The 20,576-nt window shown below is 38.4% G+C and overlaps 1 protein-coding gene across 1 annotated transcript in view; it reads right to left on the bottom strand.

Annotated features, from left to right (window-relative positions):
- Nucleotides 1-20,576, bottom strand: part of HECW2 (HECT, C2 and WW domain containing E3 ubiquitin protein ligase 2) — a 227,005-nt gene that overhangs the window by 46,277 nt on the left and 160,152 nt on the right. The window contains 3 exon segments of the mRNA XM_044241206.1: nucleotides 4,478-4,587; nucleotides 9,813-9,896; nucleotides 19,088-19,184. Coding sequence (XP_044097141.1) covers nucleotides 4,478-4,587; nucleotides 9,813-9,896; nucleotides 19,088-19,184 — 291 coding nt within the window.

The raw sequence follows: 20,576 nt of genomic DNA on the forward strand, positions 1-20,576 counted from the left end.
GCGAAGAACCACATGGCTCTTCAGAGCTCTCTGGTCTGTTTAACCCTGTTGCGTGTGACCTGGTGCCCGCCTAGCTTCCACATAGTCTAGTTTTAGTCAAGTTGTAACAGCTCTGTACGATGATCCCCCAAACCCGAAACACCTTTAATGCCCTGTGTATAGGAAAGCAGGGAGAAATATAATGTATTTGTGAAAGAGTTCCAGTAAATGGTGGGTTAAATTCTCTGACACTTAGTCATAGCTTCGGTCACATGGAAAATTCACATATGTGAGCACATCTCCAATAATATTAGATAAATTAAGTGTTATTGCATTTAAATTCCTAGAAATGTGGACTTACAAAAGGTCCTTAAATAAACTTCTGGGTCCCATATTTGGCATAAGAACTATATGGTGTTTGGAGAGATTTTTCCCTTCTGGCACAGCTAAGGCCAGGATTGGCATTATAACGGCCCTAGAAAAACAAACCTTCACATTCCAAAATTTTGACCAATTTTAGGTGAGCTTTCGAACAGCTGCAAAAAGCAGCAAGTCAAAGTTTCCAAAGCCCCTCTCTCCACTGCACTTGAAAAAGTAAATGTGCTCAAATAAGGAAAAGTATGGAAAGTTTACCGATCCCAAGGCATTCTGAAAGATCATTCGAATTTGTTACTGTCATAATTTTCACAGTATTATGCTCATACCACTAAAAGGGATGAAATTCTAGTCACAAGAAGGAAGAATAGACCACTTTAAAACTCCAAAATGTTTTTCACAAAAAAGCTTCAAGTGGTTGAAGGAGATGCTTTCGTACTCCAAGAATCAGAAGGTCACTCCACAGGGCAAATGACTTTAGCTAGTGTTGGCCTTGTAAGATCATGTGGAATCAGTTAGAATAACTTCCATTGGTATCAGGCAGTTCATCCCAATTTCAAGATCAAATAGAGCCCCTGAAATTGAATAGGCCAAAAATGTGGAGATGATTCTCCCTGTAAATTAAAACCACCACAAACGCTGCTAGCAATTTAGATATATTTGGGTTCTACATCTCTTTGGAAAATGTTGGACTCTAAATGTGCTTCCAGAATGCATTTTACTACCATCAGAGATTACTCATGTTCCTTTGTGATGCTAAATGATTAGTCACCCTTTAAAATGTTCCTATTGTCTCAAAGAATGATTAGCCAGTCCCCAGGAGCACATGTTTTTGTAGGGCTCGGAAAGGGACAGAACCTGTTAATCTACTTCTTTCTTGGGGAGGTAGAAAAAAGAAAAAGAAAAGCCCCAGGAAGGACAGCCTTGACTGAAATGAGCAAAAGTCCACAAGGCTTCATTCCTTTAACCACAAAGCATCAGGTAAAGGAATAACCCATTTGAACTTCATCATAGGATCTAACTAAGATAAAGACCAGACAGAATGATTAAATACTTAGGCAGGAGCTTCTGCAAATCAGGGAAAATGACTTCCCATTTTTTGGTTATTAATGTTTGAACATTGACAAACTATACTTCTCAGGATCAGATTTCCAGAAAGAAAGAAAAAAGGGATAAATTAATACTTATCGGGTGCTTGTAGTGCTGCAAGCAGCAGGCAAGGGTTCTCCCCTGAGTCCGTGGGAGGTGATTGCTCTGATTTCCATTTTATAGAAAATCACATTCAAGTTCAGGGAAGGAAGTCAACTGCCCAGAGACACAGACCGTTGGTAGAGACTGAGGCTGGCTCCAAATTCCACTAATTTTCCCCCTACATCTTGAAACTTAGCTGAAGTGTCATATACTTATTTCTTTTCATCCTGGATCATCAAAATATGCGTCCCTGCTTTGTTCCAAAGTTGACCTTCACTTTTGTCTCCAGTGTCCTGCCTTCCCATGGGTCTGTGGTTTGCTGCTTCGACAAACTAGTTTCCTTCCACCCACGTCTTCTGACCTCTACACACACATGCTCAATTTCCCTATCCTGAAACCTCTTCCTTAACCCATCTTCTCCTTCTTTTTTTTTTTTTTTTCCAATTTATTTATTTTCAGAAAAACAGTATTCATTATTTTTTCACCACACCCAGTGCTCCATGCAAGCTGTGCCCTCTATAATACCCACCACCTGGTACCCCAACCTCCCACACCCCCGCCACTGCAAACCCCTCAGATTGTTTTTCAGAGTCCATAGTCTCTCATGGTTCATCTGCCCTTCCAATTTACCCAAAAGCACATACCCTCCCCAATGTCCATAACCCTACCCCCCTTCTCCCAACCCCCCCCCATCTTCTCCTTCTAAATACTGTCCAAGTTTCCTTCCTTTTCATCCCCATACTTCCTAAAAAGAATATTCTACACTTCTGGCTTCTACTTTCACATCCTGTATCATTCTGCAAGTGGTCACATTCTAGTTTATAACCTCTTATCTCATAGAAACTTCTCTAGAAAAGGCCATTTATAACTTCGTGATTTTCAGATCCAATGGCCTCTTCTCAGGACTCATCCTTCTTGAATGCTTTGAGGATTTGGCCCACTCTCTACTCCTTGAAGCCTGGCTTCCCTGAAAAGACTTTCCTGATTCTCTTCCAAAATCCACTGTCCCTCTTTGCTTCATTGGCTCCTCTTTCTCAGCCCGTCCCTGAAATACTGGAGTTCCTCATGTTACCATCCTCTGTTTTCTCTTCTTTCCATGGGCTTGTCCTCCCTGGTTCCTCCAATCTGCCCTGGGTTTCAACTGCTACCAGCATACCTATATGCTGAGCCACCAGCCTCTCCTGAGCCCCATGACTGTCTTTTCCATTTGTCTTCGGTATCTCTAGTTGGATGGTTCAGAGAGTCCTCAACAAACCATGCTCAAAACTAAACTCCTCCAACCCCTCCTTTTCAGTCTAATCTTTTTCCTTCCCTGGTAAATGGTGTTGCCATCTGCCTGGTAGTCTAGGTGTTGGGGACCTCAGAATCTGCCTTGACCCCAGAATCTTCCCGACTTGGACTCAGAGTCCTGAGTCTCTACATCCTACGTATCCTTTGAACTAATTCCTGTTTCTCCAACACTTCTAGTCCAGCCCTTCAGCAGGTCCTAGCATTAATCTGCATTAACACAACACCCGAATTAACGCAACAGCCTCCCAAGTGCTTTCTCGGACTCCGTTATCTCGTCTTCTAAACCATCCTCCCTATTGCCACCGAACTGTTCCTTGTAAAACAGGATATTCTTCTGTTTGCAAAGTTTCAGTGGCTCCATATGGACTACAAAGTAAGGCTTCAACGACCAATCAGCCCTAGCCTATCTTTCCAACCTGAGCTTGGAGAACTTGCTCTTGCTTGTAGCTATTAATTGGCCCTAAACTTCTTTCACACTTCGGAGGCCGAGGTCATACTACTCGCTCACTCAGAACCCTTCTTGCTCCGGCCCACCTTCGTCATCCTTCAAGGCTCCCACCATGTCTGTTTTCTTTATCCCCAAACACCCACTGCCCATCTTGAAGGAAGAACAGTTCCCACATCGGAGTTCCCATACCTCTCCTTACAGAACCAACCACACGGCTTTACAGAGTCATTTGCTGACTCATTGTCCCACCATGAATCCTTCAAAGGCCGAGACTGCATTATTCATCATTGTAGCACTGGAGTCTAACTCAGTGCTTGGATCATAGTTGAATGCTCAATAAATCTCTGTTAAAAGAACAAATTAATAGACCTTTTCCTGTTTGTGGTATTCAATTAGGCTTTAGCTTCATTAACATAGGATTTGTGAAAACAAGTCATACATCAAAGACTACAGAGCAGCTTTGAGTGACGCATAATAGCGCTTAGATTTCTATTAAAACAGTTTTAAATTCTGATAGCTATTAAAGCGTAAATAATACATAGCTAATGCTCTGTCAACGTTATAACTATTTTCTTTTTAAAAAACTTACTTCCTAAGCCGCATTTTCTATCATTTCTTCATCCATACATCCACTCACACCTTCATTCACACCATATGTCTTTCAAAAAGATTTTGAACTTAAATATTTTAGTTTGTTTTATCTGTCAGCATGTTTTATCTGCCTCTGTGTCTCTAGTCTTCCTATCTAATGTAGTTAGTCATTACTGCAGGAAAAACCTATCAAACTCCATTAAACTACTTTTAATTCTGTATTATTTCTGGAAAGTAGACATTTCTTTTTATTTGAATCTGTCTCCGAACCAAAACTTGTTTCAGTCCAAAAGCTAACATGGTATTTTGTGTCCTAATACTTTCCAGGATAGATTAGACACTACGTAACATAATGGAAAGCAAATCCTGCATCTGAGGATATCACACTGCTAACATTTATCCTCTTTTTCTGGAAAGTCATTATCTTCCTGTCCAAATGAATGGTCATGGGGACAAACCAGTTTTAAGTGCCGTAGAACATGTACCGGTGCCCACACTGACGACGTACCCAAGCGCTCCGTTAGCGTCCTTTACGAAGGATAAAACATCTGGCCTTAGGGTACGCTTCTCAGAGGACTCACTGGGCACAACAGGCGGACTTACCTGGTGAGTTCTGGGGAGAGGACACGGGGGAGCCACGTGGGGACTGACAGTAGCTGGGGTGCAGTAAGGCATGTGGAGGCACATAAGACATTATCTCTTCTTCAAATAAACTGGGGAGAGACCAGAAACAAAATGCACACTTTAGCCAAAGCAATGGGGAAAAGCCTTGCTTCCAAATGAGTAAGACTGTCGATTTCTCACCCTGAGGTCCAGTGCACATCCCAAAGGGAGCACCTGTCCCCACTCTCCTGTAGCTAATTCTTGGGATAAGCAGCCACCTGTTGTGGCTTTTGTGGAAGCTGTGGTTATGTGCCTGTTTTGCTACCAGCTTTGGACAACACGATTTCTATTTTGCCACTTTATTATTATTATTTTTTTAAGATTTCATTTATTTATTTAACAGAGAGATACAGAGAGAACACATGGAGACAAAGCAGCAAGCAGAAGGAGAGGGAGAAGCAGGCTCTCTGCTGAGCTGGGAGCCTGATGCGGGCTCGATCCCAGGACTCTGGGATCATGACCTGAGCCGAAGGCAGCCGCTTAACTAACTGAGCCACCCTGGGCCCATTTTGCCTCTTTAATATGTGAGTCTGAATTTACACGTTTGCTTGAACATAGTTCAAACATAAAAACATAAACATAAAAACATGGGTTTTAGCTTCAAGAATAAGATTCAAGGGGCACCTGAGTGGCTCAGTGGGTTAAAACCTCTGCCTTCGGCTCAGGTCACGATCCCAGGGTCCTGGGATCGAGTCCCGCATCGGGCTCTCTGCTTGGCGGGGAGCCTGCTTCCTCCTCTCTCTCTGCCTGCCTCTCTGCCTACTTGTGATCTCTGTGTGTCAAAGAAATAAATAAAATCTTAAAAAAAAAAAGAATAAGATTCAACACACAACACACAATGCCTACTAAGAATCCATAATAGAGACACAAAGTATGTTCTTTATTTTTATTCTAAGAAATACATGACAGAGTCTCAATGTTCAAAGAGTTTAGGATTTAACTGGAGAATTAAAAGCAAAATAAAACACTTCCTAAACAACTACAGCTGCTCATAGTTAGCTCCCTTGTTTATTCTGGCTTTATAATTTTTTTCTAAATATGAGGATTTTGATCTCAGATTATTCACATTTTATCCAGTGTCTTTGTTCTTCCCCATATTGAAATTTCTCTTTCTCGGACTCTCCTAAAAGATAATAATCAGGGATGTGAGATCTTAGAATCCCAGACTTTTCATTAAATCTTATGATAAAAGTACTATTGATCACACTAAGTTCTTGACACTCGACAAGACCCTTGAGGAATATTTGACAAAGCTTTGAAACAACAGTAAAGTAAGAGGACTTGTGTTTTTTGTTTTTTGTTTTTTAATTAAGGGGTAGAGGTAGGTTTTCCTCAAACTTGGCCAAATCTAGAAACCCGTTAGAAAACATTCAGAGAAAAGTGGCAACAGTTCATTCTTGCAGAGGTTAAGAAAAGGACCCCTTAAGGTTGTAAGCACCCAACTGAGGCAATTTTGCCTTCTCGCACACCATTTGGGGACTTTGGGGATTGTCTGAGGACATTTTTGGTTGTCATAACTGGGAGGGTCTGCCTTTGGTATCTAGTGGGTAGAAGTCATGATGCTGGTGCATCATCTCACAAGGCACAGAAGACTGAAGAGCTCCCTGTAACAAACGTGTATCCAGCCCAAAACGTCGGTACTTTTGAAGCTATCTCTTTTGACAGGTATTTAATTTTTTTCCAGCGTTGTGCTTTTGTCAACAATGGTGCAATGAAGATCCTGTATATATTTCCTTGTGCACAGGCAAGGAGGTTTAGTATAAACACGGTGTGTATCTAAAAGCAGAAGTGCTCTGTCATAACACATATGCCTTTTCAACTATACGAAATATTGTCAAACTGTGTTCTGAAACGGTTGTAGGAACTGTAATCCCAAGTACAGACAGTATGAGAGTCCCTATTTCTTATTCAATATTATCAGACTTTTTAATTTTTTAACTTTTTCCAAATCTAATATTATGAAATATTATGTCATCATTGGAAATTGCATTCTATGATTGCTAGCATCTGTCCATAAGTTTACTGGCTAATCTTTTCTTTTAAACGTTGTTTTTTGGTTTTTGTTCTTTATTTTTTAAGGTTTTATTTATTTATTTGGGAAAAAGAGAGACAGAGAGCGAGCATGAGCAGGGGGAGGGGCAGAGGGAGAGGGACAAGCAGACTCCCCACTGAGCAGGGAGCCCCACACGGGACTCTATCCCAGGAGCTGGGATCATGACCTGAGCCGAAGGCAGGTGCTTAACCCACTAATCCACCCACGTGCCCCAGTTTACTGACTATTCTTACTTCAATTTCTAAGAAATGCCTTTTTCTTCTACCCTTTATCCGTTTTTCTTTTGGGTTCTTTTCTTCTGAATTGATTTAAAAGCATTCTTCTCATATTCATAATATCTCCCTTTTACATGTTGTGAATATATTCTTTTAGTTTGTTACCTTTCTTTGTGCTTTTATAGATGATGTCTTTCACTATATAAACTTCAAAATTCTAACAGTCAAATAAATCAATCATTTCATATATGAGCTATGAGAGAGGTAGATTTTTTACAGGAGTTCAGTTAATGAAAGAATATATGATACAGAATAATTAATAACAAATGTAACAACATTTAAAAATTCTTGAGTTTTATAATAGCTATTTTGGAGAACAATCTTACATGGGTTTATTTTGAATGGAATAATTTCCTAGAGCTGTGTCATGTCGATACTGCAGCTTGCTGATAATCAAGTCCATTTGTACCAGGAGTGATTTTCCTTTTTTTAAAAAATAGGGGCACCTGGGGTGCATGGGTGGCTCAGTGGGTTAAAGCCTCTGCCTTCGGTTCGAGTCATGATCTCGAGGTTTTGGGATCGAGTCCCGCATCAGGCTCTCTGCTCAGCAGGGAGCCTGCTTCCTCCTCTCTCTCTGCCTGCCTCTCTGCCTACTTGTGATCTCTGTCTGTCAATTAAATAAATAAAATCTTAAAAAAGAAATAGGGGCTCCTGGGTGGCTCAGTCATTTAAGCATCTGACTTCTGATTTTGGCTCAGGTCATGATCTCAGGGTCCTAAGATCGAGCCCCACATCAGGCTCAGAGCTCAGCACTCAGCACAGAGTCTACTTGTCCCTTTCCCTCTGCTTTTCCTCCCCCCACCCCGTGCTCTCCCTCTTTCTCTTCTCTCTCATAAGTAAATAAAATCTTAAAAAAAAAAGAAAAGAAGAAAAAGGAAATAGGCAAAGTATAATATAAAATAGAAAGTCTTTCACTATATATGCAACTAGTTCATTGCTTGAGTTTATAGTCACTGATTCAAAAGACTCAAACTCCAAAGTAAAATAAAAAATAACTAAGGACATCTGATAACTAAGGACATCTGAAAATGTTTCAATCACTATTAAACATTATTTATTAAGCAACCACATGTAATACATTGTGTCACTATGTATAATTATTAAATTTAATAAATACATCTGATCATCTAAATAAAATAAGTCTAGAACTTAATAACATCATTTGAATATAATAATTATAGAACTATTATATAATAAATGAATTTCTCACACTTCTCCAAAGGCCAATTAACTTCAGATATACAATGTTTCCCCAAATTGAGGAAAATGTAGCTTTGCTCATATATATATATGTATAGATACCCGTGTGTATCTATATACACACATGTGTATATATATGTATATACATACCTATACATAATTAAAACTGATACATACATATGTATCAGTTTTTAAGTATTTTTTTAAACGATTTTATTTATTTATTTATTTGACAGGGAGAGAGCACAAGTAGGCAGAGAGGCAGACAGAGAGAGAGAAAGACAGAGAGAGAGGCTCATGACCTGAGCTGAAGACAGAGGATTTAACCCACTGAGCCACCCAGGTGCCCCAGTTTTTAAGTATTTTTAAGTTCAACCATATAACACATAGAAACTCAGGAAAACTGCAGTGTTAACAAAAGCACAAATATTCTAAGCTATACTATAACTTAAAAGATTGAGGATGATACCATCTAAAGATTATTGAACTAAGAATAGGTGAATGATAGTCATGATTTCTATTTTATGATCATTGTATTTTTATTAATTCCAAATGCAGAATTTTTTAGTTTAAGTAAAAATGCTTAGATTTCTAATATTTCTAGAATTTTACAACAGAACTGTTTTATTACCAACCAAACTATGGTAGAAACATCATATTACATAGTAACTAACCAACAGTCTTCCTGACCATGTAGCACACTATATTCTGTCTTAGAACTCATTCAGTATAACATAGTCACAGGTCACCCCTTTGACTGAGAAGTAACCCTTGCTTCCCAATAGGTCTTGTTCAGGATCAGGTGAAGCAAAGTCTCTGTGGGAAGTGGTTATATATCCCTTTGAACTATGCTCCAACTATCCAGGAAAGGAACATAATTTTTTGACTTCAGTTTTACAAGTATGGCAACTATCATGTGGGCAGTTAGAAATGGTTAGGGTCAAGATCATCATGAATATCATGAATGAGATTGTTAGCACTCTATGATCAATAAAACGGTGTGTGGTCTGTTTCAGTATGACATTGCCTTTAATTCTTTGGAGGTTATGGTGGTAGGTGTCCCAACTACTGGGTAGAGCAAAGCATTAACTTATTCTAGTCTCTTACATTTGAGGGATAATATTAAAAATGAAAAATCTTTTGAAAACTTGCCAGTTTCCTTTCTAAACTACTCTAAAATAAACCAAAGCTGACCTTTGGAAAGAAAATGCAACTGGTCAATTTTATGAAGTCCGATCAAGTTAGCAATGAGTACCAGTGATCAAATTTCAACTTTCTGATCTAATTTCCCAAACCTAAACTCTCAAAATCATTTTTAAAAAATCACATCAAATCAGAAAAAATAAACAAAAAAAGCACATTTGGAGGAAAGTATTTGAAAGAAAATATAAATATGACATTTTACTCCAAAGGGGAAAGCCCTGTATATGCTTGCGTTCCATTTCGTGAGTGGAACATTCTAGCCATTGGCCTCTATTAATCTTTCCCTTCTCCAATACCACCTCATTTATCACCAGGGTGGAAAAAAAAAAAGAAAAAATCAAACAGATCTCAGACTAAGAAGTGCAATCTGAAACGAATTATCACTACATCACCAGCATCCTACATCTTCCACATGAGTATTCCACAAGTCTTTAAGAATAACAGAGACAGTTTTAGGCTACTAATATTGGGATAACATTTTCTAAAACACTCCATAACATCCAATGACAGAAAACTTTCTACTTCAAAAACTGGTGTTCCATACCTCAGCAACATAACAAGGTCGGCATCACTTGAAAGACGCACCAATCCTGGGGTCCCTTCAGTTCGGATAAATTGGATCTTCTCCCTATTCAAGCAAACAAACAGCTCAGAATGTATGTGGTGGACTTCTGAAACATAACATGCCTTAGGCACCATTTTAAAAAATATTTAAAAACAACTCAGTCTCTGCTTTGAAGTAAAGCCTACTGTGGGCTTGTACCTAAGCAAATATTTGGGCCATTCAGGCCAATTCCCTGTTATTCCAAAAAGTGTACAGGGACAGTCATCTGTTTACCTGGGGCACACCTCTACATCATGTGTTATAAGCGTATACCTACTTGGAGGCAGATGGGATATACTCAATACATATTCAACATAAAGGCATATGGCTCTTTGAAGTAACTCAAACCCTGAAACACCTTTAGTTACCACAGTTGGTAGAACACATTACATGTATGCCTGTGCAAAGGTATATACACTTATATGTACACATTTCAAACATGACAATGTGAGCGATTTCTACCATTATTTTACTATAGATAGATTTAAGAACACCAGGTTTTTCTTTTTGTTTGATGAGCCATCATCATGCTGTTTTCAATTCTTTATATGAAAACAATTTTAATAAAAATTTCCCTGTTGCTTCCTCTTATTTACATGATTTTATTTCAAAGCACACCATATTCATTTTTATAAGAAAAATATAAGAGCATAAACTACAGTACTGAAAGCATTTCATTTGATAGGAACATAGGAGTAAACACAACCAATCAATTAACTCAAAGTGATAATGACAGTATAGTCTGATTTTTGTACACTATGAAATAAAATATTAATCTTTGATCCAAGTATTTATTTAGATTTAGTTCCTCTTGAAGATTATCTTGTTTTTCTGTTTGATATTTTCATAAAGTTCTACTGTATTTTATATTCCCAAATTCCAAATCTCTTAATTTTTACAAGCTTGAAGACAATGAGGTGTAAGACAAGGTTTAACTGTTGAGACGGAAAACCCCATAATGTACATAAAAGTCAACGGCTTTGCTTTCAGCCACACAGCTTACAAGGAGTGATAAAGAGTTTGCCTGCTTCTGGCTAGATCCATTTTAAACAATACATTAGCATATGAAGTTTCTAATCTCTGGTATAACCAAATTTCCCTTTCCAACCTTCACTGCCAGGAGTTTCACATATGCAACCTAAGAAATGAATGTTAGACCCGAATGTAAAGAAATTGCTCAGAAGGGAAAAGCCAGCCTTTCTGCTTAGTTGTTTCAGTCTGAAAACTGGAACCAAGCGGAACATTTCCCTCAAGTGTTACAATCACATGTCTGAAGCACATGACGAAACCAGGGAGCATTATCTGGTGAGCGATTTTTTCTGGTACAAGATATGAAAGTTGGTTGAAAAAAGCTAAATTAGAGAAAAGTTATCATGGAGAAAAAATGAACAATAACTTAACGAAAGAAATCTCGTAAGGGTCAGTAATAACATGCTTTGATCTTGAAGAATCAAAAGCTATCTCTAACAAATACACAGTTTATCTCCGTAGCCTATCGTGAAAATGAGTCAGGCAAACAGAACAGACGAGAAGACAAACAGGGCGCGCACTCTCCTCCACTTCTCTAACTGGAGCTAGGTGGGGTGAGGTGAGTGACATAAGAGACCGTGCTCCGGACTGTGGCCTGTAGGCTTTCTGGGAGTCAGGAAAAGATGACAGCTTCCTGACTCACAAGAATGACAGGCTGAGGACAGGGAAGGACACCAGAGGAAATATGCCAATGGGGGACCTTTTTATCACTGTCCAGATATTAACTATATTAGGCAGTGAAAGGAACTGGTCTGATTCTTTAGGCCAGAACACACCAGCGGCAAGTGGAGGCTAGTCTTCTTCAGGCCAGCTGAGTTATTGCACCGGTGAGCTAAGGGTCATATGCTTTCAGGAATAAGACACTGGAGCATGTCACCTGACGCATACTATACCACTAAGAACTTTTTATACCAACATTCATTCATCCTTTCAGCGAACATTTTCTCAGTGTCTGCTCTGTGCCGGGCATGGTATCCCACACTGGGAGTACAATGGGGTAGAAGACCTAGCTCCTCTCTCAAAGAGTTCACGGTGCAGTGGAAGGAAAAGGTCAATGAAAATATTCAAGCCGTTCCATTTGTTTAACTGAACTCTGTTTAGGTCTTATACCCACTCCTATTCCACAAAGTCTTTTCACATAGAAACAGAGGGCATCGGTTTACTGACTGTCAAGAGCAGATCAAGGCGGAGGAAGAGAACATCACCAGATATCCTCAGAAATGTTGCCAATCTTTTCTAAGAAAAGCAAGACCAAACAGGAACTACTTCTTGGTTATTAGGTATTTGCCTAATAGTCCACAGGCCAGCATTTGTCAGACTCGTGTTCCTGTCTACTAGAAATCTACAGACATACTCTCAAGTTCTCAGGGAATTTAAAAATTCTGTGCTTTCACATTGATAATCAAAACTGCTAATACCGAGGCAGGATATGTTAGATAATCTGAATAACATCAATGACGGACTTGCTGCCATCGGACTTCAGTTCCCATGTTCGCATTTATAAGACATTGGTGCCAAGTGATCAGAGAGAAACTTTCAAAGTGTTGGTGAGCAGGCTCTGACGTTGGCGGGGCCTTGATGTTAGGTTTGATAACAGTAGTCCCTGTCCACCGCACACGCACCATTCTCTTACCAATTAAAGAGACAAGACTTTTCTTTTGCACTACTGATTTGCATAATGATGATGAAGTGAGGCAAGGTTATGTATATATATTGCCATAAGGTAAGAGAAAATAAAATAAATGGACTTAAAATATGCATTTATGCTAACTAAACACCAACAATGTTATGACTTATTCTAAGAACAAAAGTTTTATAACTTACAAATAGAAAAGGAGGAGTAGAATCATCACAGGGTACATTTAATAATATATTTTTTCTTCAGTATTGCATTTGGGGTATTAAATGAAACAATGAATTAGTAGATACAAATAAAATTAGGAGTAAATTAATAGACAAAAGCAAGCTATTTGTTAAGAAAAATGATGACTGCACATTGCCACAGATGTACCATTAGATGCAAAATCAAAATCAGATACAAGTCAAACACAAGTGAAACAAAAAGTGCAAATGTATCTTTCTACTGACAATGGTCTCCGTATCGGTAGAAAAATGATGACTGCACATTGCCACAGATGTACCATTAGATGCAAAATCAAAATCAGATACAAGTCAAACACAAGTGAAACAAAAAGTACAAATGTATCTTTCTACTGACAATGGTCTCCGTATTGGTGATTTGGCTTCTGAAAAACAAAATCTCACATTAGTATCATTCAATTAAATGTTATTTTTTAAAGTTTTCCCTTAACTTATATGTCTTTTGGCTTTAAAGTTCATAAAAGCTGTAAGAAGTTTATGCATATTTTGTATCTGTGCACACTTATGTTTCATTAAAAGTGATTAAAGTCAACATTATAGATCTGCAATATTTCTTTTCTTTTTAGAATGGAAAATAAGTTTTGGCTCCTAATAATTTTCCATGAGTCCACTTAGTGTCTGAAATAAACATAACAAGCTTGAGAAATATCATAAAAGAACCATATGACTCTGATTAAAGGGACATTTGAAAGTTACATTACAGTATTTGTTCAAGTTTACTTTTTGTATTTATAGAGTTAGAAGGAATTAGTGGCAGTCCTCTAATTCTTAACTTTATTGCATTCACCTTAATGCAGAAATTCTATTCAATTTTAGTGGCTTATAATGAGGATTTAGATGACATTCAAATAACCCTTTATCACTTGACCCTCTCTGCATGGGTATGTTTCTTTCTCTGAGACCTTTAGAAAACATTCTGGCACTTCCTCCACTGGGCTTTCTCACTGGGCCACTCCGTTACAACATAACTCCTTTGTAAACATGAGTTTCTTGAGAGCAAAAGCCCTTCCTCCTTCGGTTTTATGTTCCCCAAGTACCTAGCTTTGTGCTGTAGGTACAGCATTAGGAATGCCCAATAAAACATACCAGGGCACAAGATTAGTAAACGCTAAAGTAAGAGTTCGCTCCTAACAAAATTCTCTGCCTCCACTCAGCCTCCAGAATAAGCTACCATCTTTTTGTTGTGGCAGAGAAAAAGAATCAGAAAGCTGACAGCAGATCATTTGCTAAAACAGACCTCCGTGAGGGGAGTGCAAGGACGGGTAAAGGGGCAATCTTTTAAGGAAACTCACAACTGCGGCGGTGACAAGTTAAATTGTATCGTGACAACCTCAGGGAAAAGTCTCTGGCTCTCGCTGCATCTCAGACACCCATAATATTTAGATCTTTGTAACCACTTCCTCAAGTGCACAGAATTACCCCAGAAGATCAACTCTAGCAGAAGAGCATTTGAGGACAATGAACATAGTCTCAGGGCCGGAATTCCCACAGAAATACTCTCATTGAAACCAACCTACATTTTTGGTGAAGTTAAAGAAGGGCACATGATCAGAAACAATCAGAAGCAGTAAGGCCTCGAAACCACAAAACTCTGCGGATTGCAGACTGTGCACACATGGTTCCTGTAGACTCGGTTCAGTAACACCTTCAAAAATACATGTTTTAAAAAACCCGAGGGCAATTTTACAGAAACCCCTTCTCGACTGGGGTAAGGCTAAGACGGGAAGAGCCGTGTTCATTACTCCGCTGACCATCCCCGCTCTGCCGCGGTCACCTGCACGGTCTGAGCTGAAGGCCAGGGCCACGCTGTACAAAAATCAACCTTCCTTTCAACTTCCCATTTGGTTTGGACATACAGGTCTGCTGTGGATTCTCATGGACAAATAGAAATGGAATCAACCTGGACCCCAAAATATGTCTCACTGATGCCTGGGGGAAGATGGACTAGTAAGGAGCAGGTTTGCTGGCTAATCACATAAGAGCGATTATTCTCAACTCTTTTTTTTTTTTTTTAAGATTTTATTTATTTACCTGACAGAGAGAGATCATAAGTAGACAAAGAGGCAGGCAGAGAGAGAGAGAGAGGAAAGCAGGCTCCCTGCTGAGCAGAGAGCCCGTTGCGGGACTCGATCCCAGGACCCTGAGATCATGACCTGAGCCAAAGGCAGCGGCTTAACCCACTGAGCCACATAGACGCCCCTTATTCTCAACTCTTAATTCAGCTTTATGACATGTAGATCTTTGCACATAATATAGTGTTGTACAAATACCAACACCAAAAATGTTATTGAATTTGTGCTCATTATATTCACCAACAAAATATTGTTAAAGGGGTCTTTTCGTAATGAATATATTTGTCTTTGAATGAAATAATAGAACATTTTATTTTGGCTTTAATTTTAATGCCACACATACAAAAGCTTCTTAGTATGATAACTGCCTTCCAGTGAGAGCCAGTAGGAGGATACAGTCACCCACGGGGCGACAGTACCTGCTTGAAGCAGGTAGTACCGACTCTTGGATGTTGATTTCTCTAGCTGAGGAAAGAAATCTTTTCTGAGATTTAAAAAAAAAAAAAAGAAAGAAAGAAAAAAGAGAGGACAACTTTGGAGTATCACATTTACATGACAGTTAGAGGGAGCAGTGATTTAAATGCAGTGGTGAAAGCTAAAGCCATATCCCATTGCAAAGAACCGTAGCCATTCTACGGTAAGAGAAACACAAGTGGAGTCTCAAGGAAGAGGAAACTACATATGCGCAGGAACTAAATACACGCTGGCTTTCCTCTGGTTTAGAAGGAATCACAAGTTAAACAGGAAAAACACAACATAAATAGATGCACCCATTTGAATCTCCCAAGGGCTAACACTTTTCCTCATTATATGGAGAGAAAAAGGAAGGGATATTTCTTTGAAGTGACTGTGCCACCGATGAGAAAGAATGCACGCAGAGTGACACTGCTGTTGAGGACCCTTGGCTCAGGATACGAATATCACACAGTTACCTTTGACACACAATTACTCAGTGGCTCTATTCTACGCATCAATCTTTTATCAAAGGTATCACTGAAATACGAGATTAAAAAACCCCAGCGGGCTCCCCACCCTGCCTTGGTGGGAATGCCTCTTACGATGCAGTTTTTAACCATACAAAACAGAATGTTCTCTTAGACACACAAACTTCCCCATTATGATGTGAGAAAGCAAAATGCTCAACTACCGAAAACTTTTCAGAAAACAGAAGTGTGCTGTGACACACACTCTTTGTAGAGGAACAGCATTATCTCATTGATTTACGTTCCTGCTTCCTTCTGTACTTGTCATGACAGCATATGCTTTTCATGGTCAAATTCTGTGAATGATTTTAGAAAGGATAAGCCGAGAGTTATAAATAAGGTGGAATAAGATAGAAACTTATTTCAAAACTTATCAAATAATTTCTTACCAATAGATGACCGTGTGAGATCTATGTTAAAAGAATGTGTTCAGCTGAAGACCCCAGGTGTCACTAACAGATTAAAAACCCTTACCAATTGCTGGGAGGCTAGAGACTTTTAAGACTCTGAAAAGCAGAGGGAGACAAACCGTAAGAGACTCTTAATCTCACAGAACAAATTGAGGGTTGTTGGGGGGGTGGAGGGTCGGGAGAGGGCGGTGGGGTTATGGGCATTGGCGGGGGGTGTGTGCGCTGTGTAAGTGCTGCCAAGTGTGTAAACCTGGCGATTCACAGACCTATACCCCTGGGGCTAAAAATACATTATATGTTTATTTAAAAAATATATAAATAAATTTAAAAAAAAAACAAACTCTGAAAAGCAGAAGGAGAAACAAAACAAAACTGAAAGCTACCCACTGTGGCCTGCAGTTTTCCCCTCTGGTAGAATCTAAGGTTGTGTCAAATCACTGAAGAATAATGATACTGTTGGATGCCTTGTTCAGGAAGAATAAATCACCCATTATCTTCGATGGTGGAAATTTAAAGATACGTGAAATTGCTGTAAATAATAATGTGGGGTGTAGAGCAAAAGTAGAAACCTTCTTGAATTTCCTCTTTCTTGTTTTTTTTTTCCTGTGTGGGGGGTGGGGTACCTAGACAGGAACAGATACTGACTACAGGTGTGTGTGCGCATGCATGTGCATGTGCGTGTGTGTGTGTGTGTTGGGGCTAGAACTGGTGGGAAAGAAAAAAACAGAGTTCTCCTTATTTTGTGGTTAGCAAAAGAGGAGAGATTTGTTTTTGCTCTGTTTTGTTTTGCGGTCTGGAATCTCTAAGATCTCTCAGTGACAACTGAGGAGTTTATGTCTGCAATATTACTAACTGAAACTTCTTACACGAGACTCTCCAGTGGACCATGGATTACTGAGCTGATGCCGTAATATACAAGTATGCAAAAAACAATTTTTATAATTTTCTTGTGATTGAGAACAGCATACTTGTAAGGTTGAGAAAAGCAGAGACTTGAGTTAGATGTTAACTAATCGAAAACGGATTTTTGTGTGGCCAGTGTTTGCAGTCATACTTGAAATTACATGTAACCTCAGCCTTTAGAAACTTTTGGAGGTAATGATAATTTTAAAGCTATGAGAGACTGACAGGAGATGGGGAGTGGGCAAAATGGGGAGAAGGGCTCATAACGTACAAATTTCCAGCTATAAAATAAGTAAGTCATGGGGAATGTAATATATAGCATGGCAACTGTAGTTAATAATACTGTACTGCATATTTGGAAGTTGCTAAGAAAGCTCCTAAAAGTTCTCATCATAAGAAAAAAGAAATCCTTTAACAGTGTGTGGTGATGGATCTTAACTAGACGTATTGTGATGATCATTTCACAATACATACAAATATTGAATCATTGTGCTATATGCCTGAAACTAATATAATGTTGTATATCAACTGTACCTCAACAAAATAAAAGATATGAGAGACTAAGAACATAATAAGAAGAATTGGTAATTTATTTTCAAGTCGACAAAAACATCTCTATTTATATCTATGTATAGACTGTATGTATAGACTGTACGCAAAGTACTACTCTTGGTATTTAAAAGCAGTAAGAAGGAGATATAATGAGTTGATAAGATCCATATTTCTAAGGAACTTATAATATAGTTGGAAAATAAACCATAAGGACTTGAAAAGTCAAATTATAGCACAAAAGTCATATAACCAAAATAGTATAAACAACACTGTGATACACCACATAATTAATTATCAGTTAGTGTCTAGAATAGAAATTATACCTGGATGTGTCACTGGAATTAGGTGGAGAGGTTTTAAGATATCAAATGCTTGAGTTTTCCCCCAGACCTCCTGAATTAAATAACTGGACAGGGTGGAGGAGGATAGGGGGTATAAATTCAGGGAAGGGAGAAGAGTTGGGGGGAGAGAAGACCTGACATTTTACAAGCTTTATAAAGCTCCCCAGGTGATCCCAATGCAACTTTTCATACAACTAAGTAGACTAATATTGGAGAATCACTGCTGTGGGCCAAGATGGGCACCACTGGACAAACATCTCTACCAGTAAAGGTGGCACATGAACCAAATGAGCTTTGAGTTATGTCAAATTTTCAGCAGAAACTCACATCTTTTTCCCTCTCCACTGATGCCTACAAACTTTGGTTGAGAAATATTAAGCTAGATCTTGAGAGCAAGAGCTTACAATGCAGCTGAGAGGCTTCAAGGAGGTGAGTTTTAAAGGAAAGAACTTCTTTGTCAAATGCACAATAGAAAAACTCACCAAGGAACAGGAACAGCATGTATTCAGGAAAGTAAAACTGGATTTAGGTGATGCACTAAAGAACTGTTTAGAAGAGAAGGTTCACGCAGGGGAACACTAGGTGGTGAAGAGGATCAGATTCCCTCTTTGGGTTCCACTGTGTTTTTATTATGAAAAAATGTGAACCCCGAGCCTAGGATTTTTTTAAGTCTCAATTCAGTAAACTCTTTTACTTTTGTTCACTCGAGCTACACTCAAAAATGTTAGTGCCTTATTATTTTCATTATAATCTACACATCAAGGATGTATTCTTGGCTATGATTTCTTTTTTTTTTTTTCATATTTATTCTTTAAAGAGAGTGGTTCTAGGTTCTTTAGTCAATCTTATTCAATCTTCATACTTAATAGACAAAAGCCAGGACTACAATGACCTGGTTGTTGATGACAAAGTCCTGGTGCACAAGATGCCTTTGTTCAGACTGCTAGAAAGAAAAAGTAAATTTCCAAGATGATTATCAGTGTTACTGAAGATTTAGTAGCTGGGGCTTATGGAACTTGAACCAAATACCAATACTGCAGTTACCTGAGTGAATGATTCCTGGTAAGATCAGGCTGACGCTCCTGTAGAATTTCAAAGATGTTGGGTTGGCGCAGAAAAGCAACAATCTTGTCATTGTAAGCTGAAAAAAATCAGAAATTATAACAATACTTTAAAAAATCTATTAGATTTATGCATATAAATCCAAACTTAAAAGTCTGGTATTTTTGGGTTAATGTTCCTTGTACTAAAAGTCATAGTTTGGGGCACTATAGATGCTTAAATTCCAATTTGTGTTTATTTGTTATATGACTATTGGACTTAGATCTAGTAGGTGTGGCTTAAGCACTAATTAAACTCATCCAATAAATCATATTTATTATCAAATTGCAGGATGAGATCACTAACAAGATTCTAGATATTGCTAGCTTTTAGCTACTATTTACCAAAGGCATCTAAGCAACTGTTAGAAATGGAAAAGTATCTTCTGATAAAGTATCAGCCATCCAGAGACGTAAAGAGGCAGAACAAGAGTTGCCCAAATACACTAGCACTCTGAAAACTGAAAACATGGATAAAAGAAATTGAAGATGACACAAATGAATGGAAAGGTATACCATGCTCATGGATTGGTAGTCTTAACACTGTTATATGTACATACTCAACACAGAACTCTACAGATTCAACAAAATGCCTATCAAAACACCAACATTTTTTACAGAACTAGAACAATCTTAAAATTTGTATAGAACCACAAAAGACCCATAATAGCCAAAGCAATCTTGAGAAAGAACAACAAAGATAGAGATATCACAATTCCAGACTTCAAACTAAATCACAAAGCTATGTAGTTAAACAGTGCAATATGTGCACAAAAATAGATATACAGATCAACAGGACAGAGAGCCCAGGACATAGCCATGTTTACATGGTTACTTAATCTACAATAAAGGAGGCAAGAATGTACAATAGAGAAAAACAGTCTCTTCAATGAATGGTGCTAGGAAAACTGGGCAGCTACCTGAGAAAGAATGAAACTGGCCCACTTTCTTACACTATATACAAAAGTAAACTCAAAATGGATTAAAGAGCTAAATGTAAAACCTAAAACTATAAAACTCCTAAAAGAAAACATGGACACTAATTTTCTGGACATTGGTCTTAGCCACATTTTTCTGATATGTGTCCTCAGGAAGGAAAACAAATGCAAAAACAAACTACTGGGGCTACATCAAACTAAAAAGCTTTTGCACAGCAAAGAGAACATCAACAAAATGAAAAGACAGTATACTGAGTAGAATAACATATTTGTAAATCATATATCCAATAAAAGATTAGTGTCTGAAGTGGCGGGGGGGGTGGGAGGTTGGGGTACCAGGTGGTGGGTACTATAGAGGGCACAGCTTGCATGGAGCACTGGGTGTGGTGAAAAAATAATGAATACTGTTTTTCTGAAAATAAATAAATTGGGGAAAAAAAAAAAGATTAGTGTCTAAAATATATAAAGAACTCATTCAACTCAACAACAAAAATC

Source organism: Neovison vison, chromosome 3 (assembly GCF_020171115.1).
Source record: "Neovison vison isolate M4711 chromosome 3, ASM_NN_V1, whole genome shotgun sequence".
Lineage (NCBI taxonomy): Eukaryota > Metazoa > Chordata > Mammalia > Carnivora > Mustelidae > Neogale > Neogale vison.